The following is a 23900-nucleotide window of genomic DNA, read 5'->3' as shown; positions in this document are numbered from 1 at the left end:
TTGCCCTTAAAGGTATATGTTATCTTGGAGTAGGATCTTTCACTCAGGATAAAATACAAATAAGAATTAAGCAAAATACACAAGTAATATATTAGTATGTGTTCACAAACATGAGAAAGGGATGGAGTATAAGGCATAAGATAATTTGTGTGTTATGAAAACTTTTAAAAACTAACAATTTAGAAAGCCTACTCAATCAAACCAAAAAAGAGTCCCTGAAAGCCTTAAGTATTTTAAGGTATTCTCCCATGTATATCAAAATCAAAAATACCCTACCATGCTGCTTGAAGTCCTTATGCACACAGAGCTTTGTAAGCAATGGGAATGCTACCCAGACAGCACTAATAAACGCTGAGCAAAGTCCTTGGTAAGTGAGAGTAACAAGAAAACAGCAATGGACAAACAGCGAAATGTCAAAAAATACTTCTCCCAGATACTGGTCATTGGCATTCTGAAAGAAAGAAAAATACACAAGTAGTCTCATTCACGGGTCATTCAGAAAGAGCTTTTATTATAGTAACACACTTTCCATCACTCAGGAAAGCTACATTTTGTTTTAAACACAGTCTGCTCTTTAAACTGATTTAAAGTAAACACTAACAAAGCTACCTCCCCCATCATGAAGTAGTAAATTCAAATGTAGCACAAGAAAGGGCATTTTAACAATATAGAGTATACATGCTCCATGTAATCTATGCTTTTCTTCTACTAGGCTAAAAGTAGAAATATTCCAAAATAGAAGAGAGGACTCTCCTAAAAAACATTCATCTCTGTAAGCTTTTCAGTTCATGCCAAATCCAAACAATGTTTCAAGCAAACTAGAGAAATGACCTGTGAAGGAACATTCCGAACTGCTGCAGCACCACCAATAACCGACACCTGGAAAACTGCAGAACCTTTAAAGCAATCTGGAGTTTGGCTTATTTTCATGAGTTTTTTCTGTCTCCAATTGGTCTTGTACTGCACCTTTGCCCCCTTCTTGTATTCCTCATGCTTTCCTATTATAAAATTTGATCTTATAGTTTTTGAGATTTGAAGTCCAAGGGTTCCTATGTAGCACCTTGCACTCTTCAAAACACAGTTGCCGTATAAAATTTTTTTTTTTTTTTTTTTTTTTTTTGAGACAGGTTCTCACTCTGTCACCTAGGCCGGGGTCCAGTGGTGCGATCTCGGCTCACTGCAGTCTCAGCCTCCTGGGCTCAAGTGATTCTTCTGCCTCAGCCTCCTGAAGTAACTGGGACTATAGGCACACACCACTACACCCAGCTAAATTTAAAAAAAATTTTTTTTTTTTTTTTTTTTTTTGGCAGAGACAGGGTCTTGCCATGTTGCTCAGCCTGGTCTCAAACACCTGGCCTCAAGCAGTCTTCCCACCTCAGCCTCCCAAAGCACTGGGATTACAGGTGTGAGCCACTGTGCCTGGCCTAATATGAACTTAATAGATTTTAACATCTGCATGAGTAGTTCTATTCACACAAACATGAAAGTTTTAATTACAGTGCATAAATACAAAGATGGAAATGGAGAAATGATATATTAAAGTTTCTCCTTGTTCTACCTTCCCATTTCTGTATGGCTCAGGGCATGTTTGTTCTAATGGATCCTACTTCAAGGGCTCAAGAGTTTCTGTGACATGTTTTCAAAACAAGTTACAGTTCATGTAACAACCCCTCCCCGCTCCCAACAATGAAAGATAGGCTACAGCTGCTAAATACTTAAGTTATTAACACAGTGTTGATCAAGAGGCTTGGTCTTTAAAAATAAGAAAAGAATTATTATAATTCAATTTGAAGCTGAATGCCACTCAGATATTTAAAAACAAAGATCTCATTTCAAGTGCCCAAACTGTACCAAAGATAAAACATCCCTCGAATCTATTTTCCTCCTCACCTCTATTTATCCCTTGCCCACTCCTGCTCCATTCCAATCCACTTTATACATTGTTATCAGCTTTCTTACAAAAATCACAAATTCTCTCACTGACCTGCTCAAAACATTTTAATAGTGGCCCCATTGATTTTTAGAATCATGCTCCCACTTCACCCTGGCCTCCTTTTCCAGTTATTGGACTACCTCCTTGTCTTCACCACACTGGACTGTCCACTAACTGACACAGATGCATTTTATACATTCCCACCTTAAACTGCTCATCAATCTGTTCCCTACCTGGTAAATTTTAACACATGCTTCAAAAACCCCCATTCAGGCCAGGTGCAGTGGCTCATGCCTATAATCCCAACACTTTGGGAGGCCGAGGTGGGAGGATCACTTGAGGCCAGGAGTTGGGAGACCAGCCTGGCCAACATGGTAAAACCCTGTCTCTACTAAAAATACAAAAATTAGCTGGGCATGGTGGCACACATCTGTAGTCCCAGGTACTTGGGAGGCTGAGGCACAAGAACAGCTAGAACCCAGGAGGCAGAGGTTGCAGTAAGCCAAAATCATACCACTGCACTCCAACCTGGGCGATAAAGCGAGACTTTGTCTCCAAAAAAAAAAAAAACGCAAACAATTCAAATGTTGCCATCTCAACCACCCTGACTTCCACAAGCAAAATTCATCTCACCTCCCCTATATTCTTACAGCACAGTTATATGTCAGTCTCACTTCATCCCACAATACATTGCAATTATTGTCATTCCCACAACTTCCCAAATGAAACTGAGAGCTCCTCAAAGAAAGAGATCACATTCTTATGGCTCTCTTATAGCATCATTCTTGTTTTTTAAAAAAAAAAAATAATAATAATAGAGATGTGGTCTCACTTAATATTGCCCAGGCTGGTCTCAAACTCCTGGCCTCAAGCAGTCTTCCTGCCTTGGCCTCCCAATGTTGGGATTACAGGTGTGAGCCACCATGCCCAGTCTCTTATGGTATCGTTCTTCTGCTACCATGTTCACTGGGCACTGAAAGAATATTTGTGAAAAGAAAATGAAACACATCACTCTTTCTATTGTGCTTTTACCCTAAAGTGTTACGATCAGACAACTGAAATTAGTAAAAGTAAATGAATTTTATTATGCATTTCTATTCTACTCCTGCCCCAATCAACAATAGTCAGCCACACTCTAGTTACATACAATTACAGTAAGAATAAGCATGTGAAATTGAGCCCCACGGTGTAATTCTTTTGGGAACTGAAGCCATTAAGATAAAAATATGAGCTCAACCATAAGCAGATGGCTAACCTCAAAGAACCTTTCTTCAGCAGGGGCTGCTAACATGGAAGGGTTCCACAGAACATATCCCAACATTAACTGAAACTAAGACCAAGGTTCAGATACCAAAGACATACTTGTGGAAGGATATTGGGTTATAATTATCCATGTCTCATTCTAATCCTTATCAGGATAAACTGAAAACAATAGGCTTACACGGAGCTAAGAATGATCTTCCTCTTTAATTCACATAAACAATCTGAAACCATGACTCTTTCACTGTAATTCATTTTTAGACCTATTATTTTACAGCTTAAATTTTTATTTTTTTTTTGTTTGTTTATTTGAGATAGGGTCTCACTCTGTCCCCTAGGCTGGAGTGCAGTGGTACAATCACAGCTCACTGCAGCCTTGATCTCTTGGGCTCAGGTAATCCTCCTACCTCAGCCACCCAGATAGCTGGGACTACAGGCACACACCACCATGCCTGGCTAATTTTTTGTATTTTTTGCGGAGACAGGTTTCACCATGTTGCCCAGGCTGGTCTTGAACTCCCAGGCTAAAGCGATCCGCCTGCCTCAGCCTCCCAAAGTGTTGGGATTACAGGCATGAGCCACCACACCCAGCCCATAGCCCTATTTTTTTTTTTTTTTTTTTTTTTTTTCTTGAGACAGAATCTCGCTGTCGCCTCGGCTGGAGTGCAGTGGCTCGATCTCAGCTCACTGCAGGCTCCGCCTCCCGGGTTCATGCCATTCTCCTGCCTCAGCCTCCCGAGTAGCTGGGACTACAGGCGCCCGCCACCTCACCCGGCTAATTTTTTGTATTTTTAGTAGAGACGGGGTTTCACCGTGTTAGCCAGGATGGTCTCGATCTCCTGACCTCGTGATCCACCCGCCTCGGCCTCCCAAAGTGCTGGGATTTCAGGCGTGAGCCACCACACCCGGCCAGACCTAATTTCTAATTTTATTTTTGCCAAACAAATTTATGCATTTGAAACCATAATAATATAACAATATTCTCAGTATAAATCATTTGGAACCTATTTCCCTTCCCTCTGTTTTCCTTAGCAATGTGTCTTTTAACTCCAATGACATACATGCATGCAGAATCTGAATCAACAATATACAGTTAAAAAGAAAAAATAGTGAAGGAAAAACTGAAGAGAAAACTTTAAGTACAACACTCTTTTAGGCAACAAATACTTGCTGTGTGTTAATGCTGTGTGTTAGACACTACCTAAGCACAGAGGATACAGAAATAAATAAAACAATCCCTATCCTCAAGAAGCTTACACTCCAGTGGAGAACAGATACTCAAATAACATAAATAAGTGGGTGAGCCCAGGACATAGTTACAAACACTGCAGCAAATTCAATAGAAGGCTGTGCTAACAAGCCTTCCAGCCACCATCACCCTAACACTGTTTACAGCCCGGTTTTATAACCTCATTTGAATTTTGTGACATTACCCTCAGAATAAGAAATCTTTCAGAAAATTAACACACTGTGGGTACATTTTCTATAACCATGCCGGACAAATTTTTAGCACTCAAAAGGCCAAATACAATGAATCCCACTTAAGTTCATCTTTAGACTTTGGAGGCAACCGAAAGAAATCAACAAATACACCAAACACTTACCATGTAATAAAATCTTTTCGCAAGAGTATGTATAAATATTATTTTGGCTACAGTTGCAGTTCCATACAGACAAACGGAGACATAGAAGTGGTTATACCATGAGAGAGACTGTCCAATAAGAGAGATGAACACTGCTATAATGAGAACGGTAACAAGGCTAGTGAACCAGCTAATCAGAGTGATGCCAAGTCCACACAAGAAGTCCTTCTTGTAGTTACCAGCTAATGAAGAGAAAACAAAAAGTTGAAATAACCATCTTCATCAAATCAATTATATAACCAGTCAGTAGAGCTAAATGGGCAAACATTAAAACAAAAAACTCCCCACTGTACTTGAAAAGTACGAAAATGTCCTAGTGTTGAGATTGGCTAAAGACAAGAACAAGGGAGGTATCAAATAATAATACTCAGGTAACATTTATTAAGAGTCTCTAGATACTAAACACTCAAAAAGATAAATCTTCTAGGAATAGTTCAGGTATATTCCTTATGAAGGAAGAGGGTAGTCTTAATCTTCTTCACTTTTGGTATGCTTTGTGTATCAAAATATTAGCAAGAACGGAAGGCAAAGTTCCATATAAAATGTTGTTAAAATAAGGTAACATAAGAAGATAAGGAGCGTGGGGAAAATAAGTGTTGATAAAGACTTAAACTGCTGCTAAATATTTTATCTCGTAACAGCACACAGCAACTTAGACTCTGAAACACTTCAAGCAGAAATATTTCAAATAAAAGAAACAATTTAACCACAAGCAGTTCATTCATACTTCGTCACATTGGTCCATACTAGCTATTGGTCTGCAGTGTGGACTTTTTAATGGGACTTTTCATTAGAAGTCAATCTGTACAAACCATTTTTCAATAGCTTCTATGTGGTACTTTTATGGAGTGCCTAAATATATAAAAATTGACTGCTTCACCAAGACTAAAAGTAAAATAAGCATATTAATTTAACATTTAAAAATTTCTTACAATATAAAGCAAATATTGTCGTAAGATTTTTACCTTTCTGGGAAGATATAAACAAACTGACTGAAAAACTTCAAGCACATTCTACAGCAATGCCAGTATTTGTAGTTTTAGAGGAAAATACTTACTCTTATGTTTGGGCTGCAACAATTTTTTGCCCAGGTACAAAACAACACCCATTACCACCATGTAGTTTATGATTGAGCCAATACGAGAGGGGTAGGCAATGACAAACAGGCCCAGCACATCAAAGAAGACCATGTTTCCATGTCGATACTTAGAAGCAGCAGCCAGCATATCAGATGTAGCTAGATGCTTAAGAACTGCTAAAATATTGTCACCTATTAGTAAAAAAAAAAAAAAAAAAAGAAAAGGAAAAAGATAAAAAGGCTGAATAAACTATTTGTGATTTACACATACAACTATTTAAAGCAGAAATAAACCATCTACTGTTTGAATGAAGAAATGGTTAGAAAGAATGTGAACAGAAATCGCTTTCCACCATCCTACTGCTCTCCCTCACTTTTCTTACTAAATTTCTCAACTAAGGTCCATTCTCCCACCCTTCTCCATTTCCTCTCCACTCAGACGCTCAGCCAACTGGCCTGTATCTTTTCCCTTCTATTAGAACTATTCTCTGTGATCAATTGTACCTTCATTGTTGACAAATCCAATGGCTGTTTCTTGGTACCCATTCATTTAATAATATATATTAACTGTACTAGACACTCTTCTAGATATCAGAAATTCAGTGGTGAACCAAGAGACAAAGGCCTTTCACGAAGCTCAGAGATGCTGAACAAGCTGTCACATATGTGTTAAAAATTGAGGATCGCTAGCAGAGTTCCATAGAAAAACATCATGGGAGACTAACAGAGCTACATTCTTATCGCTCAGCAATCCTCCCAACCCTGAGCCAACTCCTTTTTCGTTTCCTCACAATGAATATTCCTGACCTTAATTGCTACACTAGACTACAAGACTAAAATTCAAGACCTCATCTCTCCAACTCCAAAGCCCTAGCTCATTCACACTGCATACTGCCTAACACACAGGCCACAGAATATTTACAAGTTTATATATTATCCCTAATATTCCATCTCAGTGTATATCAAAAGTCTAAATTGGAATACCAACCTGCTCTCTGAATGGAATCTGTTAGAATTCTGTCCGCTGTGTCATACTTGGTGTGATAAATGTATCCGTTCTCAATAAAAGCTAAGTCTATTCCTAAAACATATATATAGGGAAAAAAAAGTCATTTTGCTTTAAAGATCAACCTTGCTTTCGGCCTATTTGTTTCATAAATTCCTAAAAGACAAAATGTCAAAGCAGTGGCACGAATGTTTTGTCACATTTACAAATGAATGATATAAATTCTCTTCCAAATTCCTACACAGTCTGTAGCTTTGGTACATAATTCGATACATAATGATTGAAGTAGTATATTACCCCACAGGTAGGCATTACAAGTCACACAGCAACGATAGGAATATTGAGTGTGGGAAGTCATGAAAATTTTGCCACCTACATTCTTGCCAGGCCGGAGCCAAATTTTAACTTCAAATAAGTTGTACATACAAGTTGCCAAGGGAGTTGGCAAAGCAAGACAACAACGAAAGACCCCTGAAGGATCTGTTACCATCTTTTGGGAATGAGGTGCTAAACACTTCACCCCTGTTCTTCTATGGGGGAAGATGACATATTTTAGAGGAGGCAAGCATTTAAATTAGTACGGAGTTTAAAAAAGGAAACGAACTCTGTTTTAGTGAGTCCATGTATATTTCTCACATAAAGAATTTGCTCTCAGAAAATGCTGTTTACTCACAAACTTTCAAGATTTAAAATTCGCTTTTGATAAATAAATGTTGCACAGTAGGCCATAACCATTGACAGTATACCTGGAATGTTCCCAAAATCCCTGTAGATACGAAAGTCAGTATCTGAAGGAATGATTCCACTCTGAAAAACCTCCTGAGCCACCACAGAAGCAAAAGGGTGTTTAGCTGCTGAAACATAAGCTTGAACCAACCAAGGATTTTCAGGACCTACAATGAAAGGTGACAACACAATACAAGGTATTCTGGCAATTTTTTTTAACATACTAATGTTTTTCAACACATAGAAAACAGTAAAAGTGGTGGTTTTGGGAGACGGGTCCAATATGTACCTTTTCATCCCTTTTTCTGTAGTTTCCAATGTTTCTCTGATGTATGTGTTTGACTTTTAGAATAAAAACCTCTTGTGAAAATGAAAGTATAAAATAACAGCAATGCAAAAGTCTGTCTGAAAATGAAAGATCATTCATAAGTCTATCATCCTAAAATGCCTATTATCAATTGTATATCTTTAATTTTCTTACTAATGTAGGATTGTGTGTATATAGCTGTACTCAATGAAGATATATATACTTTGTACATTTTTTTTCACTTAACATTATATTAAATGCATTTTCCTATGTTGCTAGATACAAATTGGGTATACCTTACCTGAAATGCTTGGGATCAGAAGTATTTTGGATTTCTGACTTTTTGGGATTTTGGAATATCTGCATTATACTAGTAAGCATCCCTAATCCTAAAATCCCAAATCAGAAATGCTCCAATGAACATTTTTGAGCATCATGTCAGTGCTCAAAAAGTTTTGAATTGTGGAGCATTATGGATTTCAAATTTTCAGATTAGGGATGCTCAATCTGTATTACAATAATCATTTTGATAACTGCTTAACATTTCACCGAATATGCCATAAAGTTCCTTGCTACTTTTTATAACTTATCATTATTAACAATTTTCCATCTGTATCTCATACATCTACAGCTTTTTTAAATGGGAGTTTTTCCTGTAGGATAGTGGGATACATTGTTTTATAATGTATGTAATTATAATTATATAATTATATGTATAATTGTATAATTATTCACTCTTCCCTCGCTGAAAAAGGATTATACATTCCTACTCTTGCCACATACCTTGCAATGCCTGCCTGGGGAATGAGTACATACTCTTCTGTACCTATTAACTGCAGGCATGGCTACATGATAGCCAACAGACAGTGAGGAGGAATGACATGACCCTCAACTGGGCAGAGTTTTCAAAGGCATTAACATCATTCATACTTATCCTTAACTTTGATTTGTGAGCTCAATACATCCCTAATAGGGGCTTCTCCTTCAGCCTGGATCCCAGAATGAATGACACATGGAACATAATAACCGTGGACCATAACTGCAGTTATTCAGAAACCAAAATGCAACGCGAGCAAGAAATAAGCCTTTGCTGTTGTAAACCACCAAGATTTTGGGGTTGTTACCACAAAACTTAGCAACATACTGACTGATGTAAACAGACCAAGTAACTGAATGTCAGGGAATCCAAGAATATTGTTTTCGTAACTTCACAGATTATAAAATTGCTTTCCTACATTTTAAAAAATGACTAAGGCTGGGTGCAGTGGCTCACGCATATAATCCCAGCACTTTAGGAGGCCGAGGTGGGCAGAGCACCAGAGGTCAGGCATTCGAGACCAGCCTGGCCAACATGGCAAAACCCCACCTCTACCAAAAATACAAAAATAAGCCAGGCATGGTAATCCCAGCTGCTCAGGAGGCTGAGGCAGGAGAATTGCTTAAACCTGGGAGGTGAAGGCTGCAATGAGCCAAGATTGTGCCACTGCACTCCAGCCTGGGTGACAGAGTGAGACTCCATCTCAAAAAATAAAAATTAAAAATTAAAAATGACCCAAAAAAGCAGAGGGACACTATAGAAATAGACACACAGGTAATCCAGATACTAGAGTTATCAGACACAGATTTTAAAATAATTATGATTAATATGTTTTAAAAAACACAGATATCACTAATTTCACCAGACAAGTATAATCTATTTAAAAGAGTCCTACAAATGGAAATCCTAGAATGAAAAAACATAACTGATGTTGAGAATTTTAATAAATGGGCTTAACGCAAAGTTTAATACAGCAGAAAAAAGGATTAAAGCATAAAAAGAAAAAAAGGTTAGAAAATACACAAATGTGAGTAATTGGAGTCCCAAAAGAACAGAAGATAGAATGGAAAAGATAAATGTTTAAAGATTTAATGGCCAAGAATCTTCCAAAACTCATAGAATTCAAGCCATGAATTCAAAAAGGTCTACAAACCTCAAACAAGATAAATATAAAGAAAAACTGTATCTGGCACCATTTACTTTTGAATACTATTCCCCACCAAAAGAAAACAAGCCTCCTTAGAGAAATGGCTGATTCCAGGTCTGGGACTAGCAAAGTACAAGGTAAGTTGAAACATCTGTGCCAGAAAGTAAGAAAGTGCTCAAAGAGACATGTCAAAGGGGCTCAGGCACTGGTTTGAATTAGACACCACTAGCCTAAACTGGGACAATTCATGTAACAAAATAAACAATAGTAACAGAATATATAATCTATAGAGTAAAATTAAAATACATGAAGTACTGAAATAGCAAACCAAAAAAAGGAAAATGGAAAGCCTTCCTTCTCGCAGAATTCCAACTATGACCTACAGGCAGAATGATGGAACCAGAAACTCAGCATTAGCATTTGGTAAACATTGTAATAAAAATGCTTGGAGACAAGAGTCATCAATGATTGCTAAAACTAGGATCAAAGTTTTATGACAAACAGGATATTTACCTAAAGTATCTATCACTAAGGGGAAATCAGTAACTTGTACAACGAAAGAAATAGTAGAAAAACCTGGCAAATAAATACCTTAATCAAACGATGAAAATGTAATATCATTAATAATGAGACAAACAGATACTACATGCATCCTGATGTGATGCCCTGAGGACACAAATACAAAAAGAAAAAGAAATACGATGATGGGGAAATACGGAGATTATGAGACCGTATCATATTAAAATACTATTATTAAAATATTATTACTATTTGATATTAATAAATTTATACTAAAAATATGATGAAAACCACACTGAAAAACAGATAAAGCCAAACTATCATTAATTATCTTAAAAATTAGGATAATCGTTCCTCTTAGATGGGAGGGAGTTGTATTTGAGAAGAGAGGTAAAAAAAAAAAATGCCTAGACAGGCAAGGCAATCCAGCCTCTTCCACGAGGCAGAGTTAAAAAGATTTTCACCTTAGAATAATTAAGTTTTCAACTTGATAATTAAATGCTACATTTAATCCTGGGTAGGAACCCAGATTTTTTTTTAAATGGTTAGGACATTAATGGAACTGGAAAAATCTGAATATGCATTATTATAGTTTAATATTAATATTTCTTGAGTGTGATCAATGTTGTTTTACAGAAGAGCATGTCCCTGTTTCTTTATCTGAGATGATCATCCTGAGATTATCAATTGACATGATTTTTCTCTTTATTCTGATAATGTAGTGAATTACACAGATCGATTTTCAAACATTAAACCATCCTGTTGATCAACTTGGTTGGAAAGTATTATCTTTTGTATATACATATTCCTGGATTCAGTTTGCTAATACTTAATTTAGGACTTTTGCATCTAAATTTGGTATTACCTACCCAAAATATCTACCAAAGCTGAACATATGCACATCTTATGACTCAGCGATTCCACTCAGAAATGTGCATACACATACATGTGTACCAAAAGACATTTACAAGAATGTTCACAGCAGCACCATTCATAGCAAAAACGTGGAAACATAACAGCACCAACGGAATGGATCAATTGTTGTAGAATTGACTAGTGTTCGGCAAGAAAAAAGAATGAACTAGAGATGAGGAACTGAAGCTTGCAGTGGTCACGTGACCTGTCCAAGGTTCCAAGTGCAGAATGTGCTATAGCTAAAGTTTTGAGGTTTGACCTTAGATCATCTAACTACAGAGCCTATGCTTTTTTTTTTTTTTGTGACAGAGTCTCACTATGTCGCCCAGGCTGGAGTACAGCAGCTCAATCTCGGCTCACTGCAAGCTCCACCTCCCGGGTTCACGCCATTCTCCTGCCTCAGCCTCCCACGTAGCTGGGACTACAGGTGCCTGCCACCACGCCCAGGTAATTTTTTGTATTTTTAGTAGAGACGGGGTTTCACCATGTTATCCAGGATGGTCTCGATCTCCTGACCTTGTGATCCACCCACCTCGGCCTCCCAAAGTGCTGGGATTACAGGCATGAGCCACCACACCCGACCAGAGCCTATGCTCTTAATCAGTACCCTATCCTACCTCCACGCAAAACCTTTTAGTTATCTTATAGAGTAAGGTGGCAGGCAGATACAGAAACATTTTCAATTTACATTCTTTCTCCTGCCATCATCTAAATCCTACGATGCTTCCAGTTTCTTGTGTGTTCATGTCTTAAGAATGAGCCCCATCTTTCTTAATGCAAAGAGTATGGGCATGCGTAATGTTCAGAGGAGGTAGGCCTCAGTGCCAAGAATATTAAGTCAAAGTTCTCCAGAAGTCCAGGGAAAAAAGACCCAGCTTAGCAGACCCACAGCATCCTTCCACTGCTTTACTTCCTTCCATCTCTAGTTGTGGCATCAATGCACAAAAGGAAAAAAAAAAGGAGGAACTAATAAAAGAGACTGAGAAAGAGTGGTAAATATTATGATGGAAGCCAAGTAACATGAGGCCTGAAAACTGACTGAATTTGCCAATGTGACCTTTACAAGAACAGTTGTGGTGAAGTGGGGAGGCTAAAGCTGACTAGAACTGGTTCAAGAATAGATCACATGGTGGATCTATCACTTCTGGTGGATCTCAGTCTATCAAGTTGGATCACTTGAGCCCAGGAGTTGGAGAACTGTGAGCCACGATTGCATCACTGCGTTCCAGCCTAGGTGACAAAGCAAGATCCTATCTCAAAAAAAAAAAAAAAAAAAAAGCAGTTATTCAAGACTAAGACTACAGACCATTCTTTTGAGGAATTCTGCAGTAGAGGGTCACAGAAATAAGACTAGCTACCAGGTGTTGATAAAAGTGGTCTTCTTTAAAATGGAAGAAAAGGTATGTTTGCATGCAAATGGAAATGATCCTATAGAGACAGAAAAATTAATGATGGAAGAGAGAAAAACATTGTCATCACCAGTCTCCTACTCATACACTAAAGGTATTTCCAATTTTCTACTCTTATAGAAAAGCCAAGGCTGGACAGGATGCCTCATGCCTGTAATCCCAGCACTTTGGGAGGCCAAGGAAGGAAGACTGCTTAAGTCCAGAAGTTTGAGACCAGCCTGGGCAACACAGTGAGACCCTGTCTCTACAAAAAGTAAAAACTGGCTGGGCACGGTGGCACGTGCCTGTCATCCCAGCTACTCAGGAGGCTGAGGCAGGCGGATCACTTGAGCCCAGGAGCTGGAAACCAGTGAGCCATGACTGCTTCACCACATTCCAGCCTGGGCAACAAAGCAAGATCCTATCTCAAAAAAAAAAAAAAAAAAGAAAAGAAAAGAAAACCCAGGATGACTTAGATCTATGTCAACTATTTCTGCAGGTTACATTCCCAGAAATGGGTCTGCTGAACTGAAGAGCCTACACATTTAAAAAAGTAATACATGTTGCCAAAATGCACCAATCTACATTCCCATTAACAGTGTATGAAAATGACTGCTTATACTCATCAGCACTGGGCATTATCATTTTACTGACTTCTTGCTGATCTAATACTTTAAAAATCCTTACTGTTATATGTATTTGCATTTATTCTCAAATAAAACTGTTTAATTTGGCAGTTTCTTAAAAAGCTATGCATAAATTTACTATTCATCCCAGGAATTCCATTCCTAGGTATCCAAAAGAAATGAAAATATATGTTTACACAAAGACTTACACATGAATGTTTACTCCGGCATTATTGTAAAAGTCTAAAAATGGAAACAATCCAAATATCCATCGATGGATGAATAGATAAACGAAACGTAATACATCCATACAATGGGTTACTCAGCCATTAAAAAAAAAAGTACTAATACATGCGACACTATGGATGAATCTTGTGAAAGCCGTCAGAATCAAAACAGAGTCACTTGTATTAAAAACTCCGATAACGGGCCGGGCGCGGTGGCTCACGCTTGTAATCCCAGCACTTTGGGAGGCCGAGGCGGGCGGATCACGAGGTCAGGAGATCGAGACCACGGTGAAACCCCGTCTCTATTAAAAATACAAAAAATTAGCCGGGCGTGGTGGCGGGCGCCTGTAGTCCCAGCTACTCGGAGAGGCTGAGGCAGGAGAATGGCGTGAACCCGGGAGGCGGAGCTTGCAGTGAGCCGAGATTGCGCCACTGCACTCCAACCTGGGCGACAGAGCGAGACTCCGTCTCAAAAAATTAAAAAAAAAAAAAAAAAAAACTCCGATAACGGAGCCAGGGAAGGCCATGAAGGGAGGGTTCTCATGCACAAATGCCTGATAACAAGAATTATCACAAAAGACTCTTCAAAAACCACAGCCTTGCACAAAGGCCACTGCAACCTCTTATCAAACAAAAAACTTCAGCAAGGACATCAGCCCAGCAACTGCCTGTCCAATCTCAGACTGGTGCCACCCTTGTTATTGATCCTTGTAGCCAAGGATAATTATCTCGAAAAAATTATGTAATCCTCTTCATTTTTCCTATAAGAACTTTTGTCTTCCTTTACTGCCCTAGTTTACTGTGGCACATAGTTTCACAGTTTACTATGGCACACGTATTCCTACTGCAACGCCCATTACTAAATAAATACCATCTTCTTTGAGAGTCTCCCTCTGTCTGTTATTTAGATTAACAATCTGAAATACATTACACTAAGTAAAAAAAACCAACAACCATGTGTTGTATGATTACAAACAACAAATGTGCAAAGACGCAAACAACCATGTGTTGAATGATTACATTTATATGAAATGTCTACAACAGGCAAATCTATAGAGACACAAAGTAGACAGGCAGTTGCCTAGGGATGGGGGAAAATGGGAGTGACTGCTAATGAGTTTCCTATTTGGGATGATAAAAACATTCTAAAATTGATTATGATGATGATTGCACAACTGAGAATTATACATCTCCATAAAGCCGTAATTTTAAAAAAAGAATTCATTCTAACGAAGGCTACAGGCCGGGCGTGGTGGCTCACACCTGTAATCCCACCACTTTGGGAAACCGAGTGGGCAGATCACCTGAGGTCAGGAGTTCGAGACCAGCCTGGCCAACATGGTGAAACCCCGTCTCTACTAAAAATACAAAAATTAGCCGGGCATGGTGTCACACACCTGTAATCCCAGCTACATGGCAGGCTGAGGCAGGACAATCACTTGAACCCGGGAGGCAGAGGGTGCAGTGAGCCGAGATCGCGTCACTGCACTCCAGTCTGGGTGACAGAGCGAGACCCCATCTCAAAAAGAAAAGGCGGCTATAAAGTAGCAGATAGAATATGATTCTATTTTTGCAAGAAATATATATACACATATATAAATGTGTATTAATGTTTGCATTTAGAAAAAATTCCAGAAGAGTATAGACTAAACTATTACACTAGTTTGCTCTGGATGGTAGAATTTACAGGGGCATGAATATTCTCCCAAGAGGAAAAAAGATTCTGTGACCCTTTTGTAATCAAGCCTCTCTCACTCATGAAATGAGGTCACTGGTCTGATAAAATCAAGTCATTCTTTCTGGCCCTTCTTAAAAATTAGGTAGTAATGATTATTCTAGTCACTAAAAACTCCCCAAATGAATGTTGCTCTCAGAAGTGACATGGGAGTTCTAGAGCACAAACTGTTTTAACCAAAGTTTCCAGGGCAGGACAAATATTATCACACAGAAAAAGAAGTATGGTTTAAAAAGCTGAGGACAGCACAATCTGGCATATACTCTCAAGCACAACTCCAAACCCAGGAGGGCCTTTATCCTCTTTTAGTCAAACATGAAAATAACACTAACTAGCTTTTTGAAAGCCATGCCCACAAGAAGCGTAGTCTTTTGTAGGCAGTGGCATTGAAAGTGAGAGAGATGCTGGGAAAGGTATTAGAATGTCAGACAGCACCCAGAAAGCTTTCAGGTATGCAGTTTAGCCGTAAGAATGAGCTCCAAAACCTAGAGGGGGACAAAATCATGTAAAATTTCAGAGTAAGGAGGGAAATAATCTCTTTAAATCTTTTGTATGACACCCCTCCAAAAAAATTAATTTTGAAACATGGGGATTTCAGAACAAGTAAAACATTTAAATTTTATGTTTATACTTATCAGTCATAAATCTGTTTTTTGTTTTATTATTCAAGTGATCATATAGCTTGCAAAAATTTAAATACATAAAATTATAAAAAGTAATGCATTAATGACAATCAATTCTGGTCTTAAATTCATGAAGCAACACAGAATTTAAACTGTTGTTTTACCTTTAACCTAGTCCTCCATTCCAGTCACACTTAGCCCAGTTAGTTCTACCAGCAACTGCTCACCATCTAGCTAGGACCATTATTAACAGTTTGTTTACACCCTTTCAGATAATGTAATTATTTTTAGAATTTATGCAGCTGCAGAATTTTTGTCTAAAACCATAAGCATTTAATAAAAACAGTAAGGACTCCGGGCTGCCCAGGCCTACCAAAAATGAGTACTTAATAAATGTAAATAAGTAATGTTAGTCAGTCTGGACCTGACTAGCCCTTGGTAAGTGTTTTAACCTCTCTGGACTACACATACGTAAAATATGTTAACATATGTACATAAAATACTTGTGCATTTATATGTACATAGAAAAAAATCTAGGAAGGGTGCAGATTAAACCATAAGGCTGGTTTTTCTCTGGATAGGAGGAGTATAGGGGCAAGGTGCTGTGCTAATAAATTAAAAGCATGGCGATGAAGGCACTTAACACATAGTATACTTCAACACGGAAAATATACAGACACACTCCTGCTAACATGGAGCCGACATTTTTCACAAGAGGAAAGAAGACTGAGTGTCCTCTCTGCTTCCAGAATTTTCTTTTGCTGCTTTTTGATCTGGTGGTTGTTACATGTATGGGTTCCTCCTATCCTGACTGGCATCCAAGAAATAGAAAGAGGCCGGGTGTGGTGGCTCATGCCTGTAATCCCAGCTCTTTGGGAGGCTGAAGCAGGAGGACTGCTTGAGCTCAAGAGTTTGAGACCAGCCTGGGCAACATGGCCAAACCCTATCTCTACAAAAAAAGGAAATTAGCCAGGCATGGTGGTATACGCCTGTAGTCCCAGCTACTTGGGAAGCTGAGCTGGGAGGATGTCTTGAGCCCTCAAGGCAGAGGTTGCAGTGAGCCGAGATCATACCACTACACTCCAGCCTGGGCGACAGAGTGAGACCCTGCTTCAAAATAAATAAATATACAGATAGATAGATAGATAGATAGACAGACAGACAGACAGACAGATAATAATGTACCTACTTACTCTTGTAGATATTAGATCCCAGCTTCTTCTCATTAAAGAGTAAGAATAAAGCAGAAAGGTTTGAGAATTAAAAACAGAACCTTGCTGCTTCTGACATCATGACCTTGAGAATCTCAAACGCTTAGCTAAAGTAAAATATACATACGTTTTGAAAGATAAAAGTTTGAAATAAGTTTGATGGAGACTATTAAAATACATTATTGTTTAGGTTATGAAGACATACTTAGCATAGTTTCATAATTTAAATAAAATCAGGTCTTAAAAGGGTGCTACAAAACAAGTTCCCACATCATCTTACTTCCCCTAGCCCATCTCAGCACACAACACACTCTTCAATATTAAAACATCTAGCAAATGCTACATCTCTGGATAAAATGCATTACCCAAATTTCTAACAGGGCAGGGAAATGGAATGGAGCTTCCAATATCAAATTTTAGTATGCCCTGACTAAACAAATCTATGAGCTCTGAATTTTGTTAATAAAGACCATTAAAACCTATTTATGCCTGAGGTTGCAATTTTTTTAATTTTTGCATGTGTGAAAAATCAGACCTTGGCGATGAGGCTTGAGCAGTAGGATATAAATAACTCCTACATGCTTAGCATTCCAATAATGGAACACTAGGCACAAATCGGCTAAGTTGATATCCTTAGAACAGTTTAATCATAAAACTAAAACTATTTCTCTGGGCCAGGCATGGTGGTTCATGCTTGTAATCCCAGCACTTTGGGAGGCCAAGGCAGGAGGACCACTTGAGCCTAGGAGTTTGAGACCAGCCTGGGAAACATAATGGGAGCCTCTCTCTACAAAAAAATTTTTAAATTAGCCAGGCATGACAGCAAGCACCTGTAGTCCCAGCAACTCAGGAAACTGAGACAGGAGAACCACTTGAACCCAGGAGGTCAAGGCTGCATGATGGCACCAATGCACTCGAGCCTGGGTGACAGAGCATGGCTCTGTCTCTAAAAAAAAAATAAAATAAAAATTATTCTGGCTGATTAAATATTACTAAATTTTTTTAACATTCCACTAAATCAATGATAAATTTAAACCTGTTACACTACAGGTAAATTTTCTCATTTTAACTCATTAAATGATTGACATTTAAAATTATTTATATCATAACCACCTATAGTGGCTAAAAGTTCACCACCTATATAACAATCCAATTAGAGGTTAAGAACAAAGTCTCTGGACCTGGACTGTCTAGGTTCAAATCACACTCCACCATTAAACAACTGTGAAACCTTAGGCAAGTTATAATCTCTCCGGACTCAGTTTCATCTCTAAAATGGAAGTAACAGTACTTATCTTAAATGTTGTTTGGAGGATTCAATGACTTAATATATACGAAATGGTTTGAACAACACTTGGCATATAATAAGCACTATACAAGTGTTAGATGCTATATTATTTTGTTCAAAATTTTTAACAAAGACAAGCTAACACCACCTCATGCCTTAAAAACAATGCTCATTCAAGATATTACTTATAATCATAAACTTTCTACTTTTATAAAAACTAGAATTGCATTAAAATATACAATGCACAGTCTCACATACCTGTTTGGAATACAAGTTCTTTCCCTCCTACACCTGCTGCCTCTAGGTTAATGAATGCACGAATCAAGCTAGCCCAGGGGTGCTGAGTAATGAAACCATGACTGGCCTTAATGAGAAGGAAAGAAAACAAATATTTGTTAAACAATCTTAAATTATCAGTCTTGATTTTGCTTAAACACAGAGAGACTATTTTGATGAGGTAAGGAATATGAAAACAAAATAATCACTCTTCAAAGGCAGTATCCAAAGACATCTTCTGCTTCTTTTCCTATGCATAATGGCCATGCACATCAGGGTTCAGAAAGTCACCCATCACAGAAGGCAGCCTGGTTACCATCAGTGCTGCCAAACAACATCCCTGGTAAGTACAAGGGTGTGCAAAAGAAAAGGCAAAGAGGGCCAGGCACGGTGGTTCACGCCTGTAATCCCAAAACTTTGGGAGGCCACGGTGGGAAGATCACCCAAGCTCGGGAGTTCGAGACCAGCCTGGACAACATAGCGAGACCCCTTCTTTCTTTGTTCATTTTTGAGACAGAGCCTGTGGCCCTGGCTGGAGTGCAATGGCGCAATCTCGGATCACTGCAATCTCCACTTTCCAGGTTCAAATGATTCTCCTGCCTCAACCTCCCGAATAGCTGGGATTACAGGCACCCACCACCATGCCTGGCTAATTTTTGTAATTTCAGTAGAGACAGGGTTTCACCATGTTGGCCAGGCTGGTTTCAAACTCCTGACCTCGTGATCTGCCTGCCTTGGCCTCCCAAAGTGCTGGGATTATAGGCATGAGCCAGCAGGCCTGGCCCCAATCTCTTTTTAAAAAGAAAGAAAAAGAGAACAGGAGAAGAGATGATCCATATGGCTGGGCATTTATTTGTGCCTGTCTCAAAACATCTCTGAAACTTCAATGTCAAAGAAAACCTGAGGAGAGTAATTATGCCATCAAGAGCCCTTCTCTCAATCAAATCCTGCCACAATAATCTGCTAAGTGGAGTTTTCTAAATATTAAACATCTCTACATAAGTGGTTGTGAATTTTTTTAAGTTCTGCTCATATAGTATTTTTCTGCATATTATTTTATACTACCCACAGGAGTCATAAAAAATGCATTTACGTGTTAGCTATTATTATTCTCATCCTTATTCAAGCCTAATATTTAAAACAGTAAAATCTCACTTGCAAGACATTTTCCTCAGCACCATTAAAGAGAAATATGACAGCATGATGCAAGGCTTCTGAAGATGTTGACAAGACGTGAAGGACTTCCAGCATCACTGAGCAGCTAACTGCATCATCACTGGCACCTTCAAATCAGAAAAACAGATTTGCTGCTCAGATTTTAAAATGTTTACAATATGAGCCATTAGGACTAGGAATGGAGCTTTCTCCTCAGAGAAGCATCACAATAGCTGCATGACCAGAAGCATAGCTCTGTCATCATCAGGTGACAATCACACCCACCAGCAGTAAGTTCCATGAAGGGATCTTTGTCTGGTTTGCTCACTGACTTACTCTCAATGCCTACAACCATGCCTGATCCACCAGAGTCACTCAAATAGTGTCTGCTAAATAAAGTAACCTGAGGGGACCTAAAGTCGTACTGGAAACTGGTATTGTCAGCAAACCAAGGAAATCTGTTCTATTCTTTACCCGCATTCCACATCCTCTGTAATAGTCTCACTTCTGGTGCTCACAGCTTCCTGCAACATCTCCCACTGCACTCACTCCTTTCTTGCTTGTTTTCCTGCCAAAATCATAAAAGCTGCACAGAGAGGTCACTTTGGATGGTGTAACATTCCTTTAAGGTTTCTCCAAGGGGATTATGTGATGAAAAACTAAAAAGAAGATACCTAATCTAGTAAGACACAGGAAAGGAGACTAATGACCTAAGTAGTATCCTAGGTCCCAGAACACACACTCAGTTGAATCTCTGAACCTCTTCTTGATTGAGAAATTTTGTATGCTAATTAAAAGTAAGTATAAAGATGACTTAACTGTCTTGCTTTTTTAAAGCACTGTAAGAGACAGTTAAAGGAATTGATTGGATATTTGATGATACCAAGGAATTACTGTTGGGTTTTTTTAGGTGAGGCAATTGGTGGTATCAAAAAGGGCCCTTATCTTCCAGCAACACAGAGAGAAATACTTTTAGAAAGGAACTGATATAGCTAAGATCTGCTTCAAAATAATCAAGAAGTTGGGAGGGTAGTGTGGTAGGAAAGAAACAAGAATAGACTGCTGAAGCTGGGAGATAAGTCCATTAGGGTTCATCAAACAGTTCTGCTTTTGAATAAATTTGAAATTTTCCGTATCAGAAAAGTTAAAGAGTAATCAAAGTAAATAAGCGCTAACATAACTCGGGCAGTAACATTTCTGGGTTTACACATTTGAAGCAGGGTGCCAAAGAGTTTGGCGTGGATTTGAGAGCAAGAAGACTTGGAAGTAAATTTGAGCTCTGTCACTTTACTCCACTATTTCCTGGTTTAAAGAGCAAGCTAATGATACCTACCTCACAGGTTTATTGTAAGAGTCACACCAGATAATGCCCAGTGCCTAGCACCTGGTAGGCATTCAATGTTCATTTCTCCTTCTCTTTGCAAATCTGAGGAAGGCTCTGTAGCTAAAATTAAAATGCTTATTTGGGCTCTGTTAAATTCCAGACCCCATTCCTACTTAAGAAGAAACTACCTATTAACCAGACTTGTCTTGGTGGTGATTACTGGTTTGTATTTCAATCGAAGTGAAACAAAATAATAATCATTTAATTACTATCAAATAGAAAATGCTGCCATTAGCAAAAAGTGTCACTTCCAAAAACCTAATGAAATAAACCCTTTTTTTAAATTTGACACTGTGAGTTACTTTAAAATAGAAAGCAAACAATAAAATGTTTCTTTATTCAAAAAGAAGGGCAAATTCAAAGGTATCTATACAGGGTTGATTAAAAAGTTAAATTGTCCATTCAGCTTCCCTTATTTTAATGGTTCTGGTGCATTAAAAGAGAACTACAGAAGGGTCAAATATCTTTAAGAAAGGGAAGGAAAGTTAAGAGGACAGTATCTATAAGGGCTAGGTGATTAACTGACATCCCTTTCCATTTAGAATTAACCTTGAAATTGAAGACACCCCCAAAATAACTCAACGCCTCTTCTACCAACGACCTGGAACCACACAGCAAACTCAAGAAGATAATTAAGGCTTTTCTGTGGATAACATTACTCCTAACTGGTATCAATTCCTGAGTCCTAGATACACAGATGAGAACTTAAAAAGAAAACAAGAAAAAAGAAGTGCTTCAATTAGGCCATCCACTAAAAGGATTTAGGTGATGGTCTATTTCAGGGGTGTCCAATCTTTTGGCTTCCATGGGTCACATTAAGAGAAGAATTGTCTTGGGCCACATATAAAAGCACTAACACTAACAATCACTGATGAGTTAAAAAATAAAATAAAATAAAATAAAAATTGAAAAAAATATATCATGTTTTGAGAAAGTTTATGAATTTGTATTGGACCACATTCAAAGCTACCCAGGACTGCAGGTTGGACAAGCTTGGTCTATTTGATGAATGTGTGAAACACTATTTTTAACAATTTATTATTGACAGAAATTTCCTTGAGATTGTTGCTAAGGGTATTCCTATAAAATTTTAGTTAAAAGTAGATTCTAGGGCCAGGCGCAGTGGCTCATGCCTGTAATCCCAGCATTTGGCAGGCCAAGACAGGTGGATCACGAGGTCAGGAGATTGAGACCATCCTGGCTAACACGGTGAAACCCCATCTCTATTAAGAAAAAATTAGCGAGGCTGAGGCAGGAGAATGGTGTGAACCCGGGAGGCGGAAGTTGCAGTGAGGAGAGATAGCGCCACTTCAGTCTGGCCTGGGCGAGAGTGAGACTCCATCTCAAAAAAAAAAAAAAAAAAAAAATTGCAAGGCGTGGTGGTGGGCATCGGTAGTCCCAACTACTCGGGAGGCTGAGGCAAGAGAATGGCGTGAAACCGGGAGGCAGAGCTTGCAGTGGGCTGAGATCACGCCACTGCACTCTAGCCTGGGTGACAGAGTGATACTCCGTCTCATAAATAAATGAATACATGAATGAATGAATGAATGTAGGTTCTAGGCCAGGCACAGTGGCTCCCACCTGTAATCCCAGCACTTTGGGAGGCTGAGGTAGAATAATCACTTAAGGAGTTCAAGACCAGCCTGGGCAACAAAGTGAAAACCTGTCTCTATTATTTAAAACATAATAATAAAAAGTGGGTTCTAATGGCTCACAAAAATGCTGGCCTTTAATTATTAGACTCCACATATACAATTTGTAACATTTAGCACTATGTTTGTAAAGAGTAACTGAATATGCACTCCAAAATATTTCACTTTGACATACGGATTATTTTGAGCTGAAGGCAACTGAGAAGCAGGTACTATACAGAAAAGCTCTCTGCCCTCCCCTTGTTTGCCTAAAAGCAGAATATACATTTACCAAGGTGTCCCCACTTCCCCTCTCCACCAGGCTGATCACGAAAAACAACTGTAAACTTTTGGTGGCCTGGCGACAGCACAAAAGGAATCTATACAGCACTTTACTAACTAACCTTTCTCTACCATTTATTTGCCTTCCTACAATTTGCCACTCCTCGAGACTCAAGGTTGTTTTCCTTTCTTTTGTCACTTCTCTAAAAATGTATTGTTTGGTTGAAGATGCTACATAAGCCAGATTTCTAAGCCACTTCTTTGAGATGTACTCATTTTCCTTGAGTATCTCCCATGTACATGAAGTGCAAGTGTTAATAAACTTCTATTTGGTTTTTCTCTTTTTAGCCTGTTCTTTTGTTACAGGGGTGCACTCAGCTAAGAACTATGAAGGATAGAGGGGAAACTTTTTTCTTTTGTCCCTACATTTGCTGCTAATTCCTGTATATACAGCCTTCTTATATAATGTTGTTAAGCAACCATGGTGTTTATTTGCCCCTTCCCAGAATTTAAGCATCATAATAGTGGACAAAGAGTAACATTTATTACTGCTTTGAAACGTACATAAAAAAAACCACTGGTGGCCAGGCATAGTGGCTCACACCCATAATCTCAGAAATTTGGGAGACTGAGGCAGGCGGATCACTTGAAGTCAGGAGTTCAAGACCAGCCTGGCCAACATGGTGAAACCCTGTCGCTGCCAAAAATACAAAAAAAATCAGC

At 38.6% G+C, this 23900-nt stretch overlaps 1 protein-coding gene across 6 annotated transcripts in view; it reads right to left on the bottom strand.

The window, feature by feature from the left end:
• ERMP1 (endoplasmic reticulum metallopeptidase 1) overlaps positions 1 to 23900 on the bottom strand; it is a 56100-nt gene that overhangs the window by 26761 nt on the left and 5439 nt on the right. For 5 of the 6 annotated variants that reach the window (XR_004245399.2, XR_004245400.2, XR_009211069.1 and 2 more), the window contains exons 3-9: positions 19881 to 20008; positions 18708 to 18813; positions 7667 to 7813; positions 6903 to 6995; positions 5894 to 6106; positions 4798 to 5018; positions 277 to 451 (exon numbers count right to left, since the gene is read on the bottom strand). Coding sequence is in view for 3 of the 6 variants with exons in the window: in XM_032138761.2 (XP_031994652.1) it covers positions 277 to 451; positions 4798 to 5018; positions 5894 to 6106; positions 6903 to 6995; positions 7667 to 7813; positions 18708 to 18813; positions 19881 to 20008 (1083 nt within the window). In the remaining 3 variants the exon portion in view is untranslated. The remainder of the gene's footprint in view (positions 1 to 276; positions 452 to 4797; positions 5019 to 5893; positions 6107 to 6902; positions 6996 to 7666; positions 7814 to 18707; positions 18814 to 19880; positions 20009 to 23900) is intronic. The other variant, XM_058431383.1, reaches the window with a different exon arrangement.

Source organism: Hylobates moloch, unplaced genomic scaffold (assembly GCF_009828535.3).
Source record: "Hylobates moloch isolate HMO894 unplaced genomic scaffold, HMol_V3 SCAFFOLD_19, whole genome shotgun sequence".
NCBI lineage: Eukaryota > Metazoa > Chordata > Mammalia > Primates > Hylobatidae > Hylobates > Hylobates moloch.
This window is presented reverse-complemented; position numbering and strand designations above follow the sequence as displayed.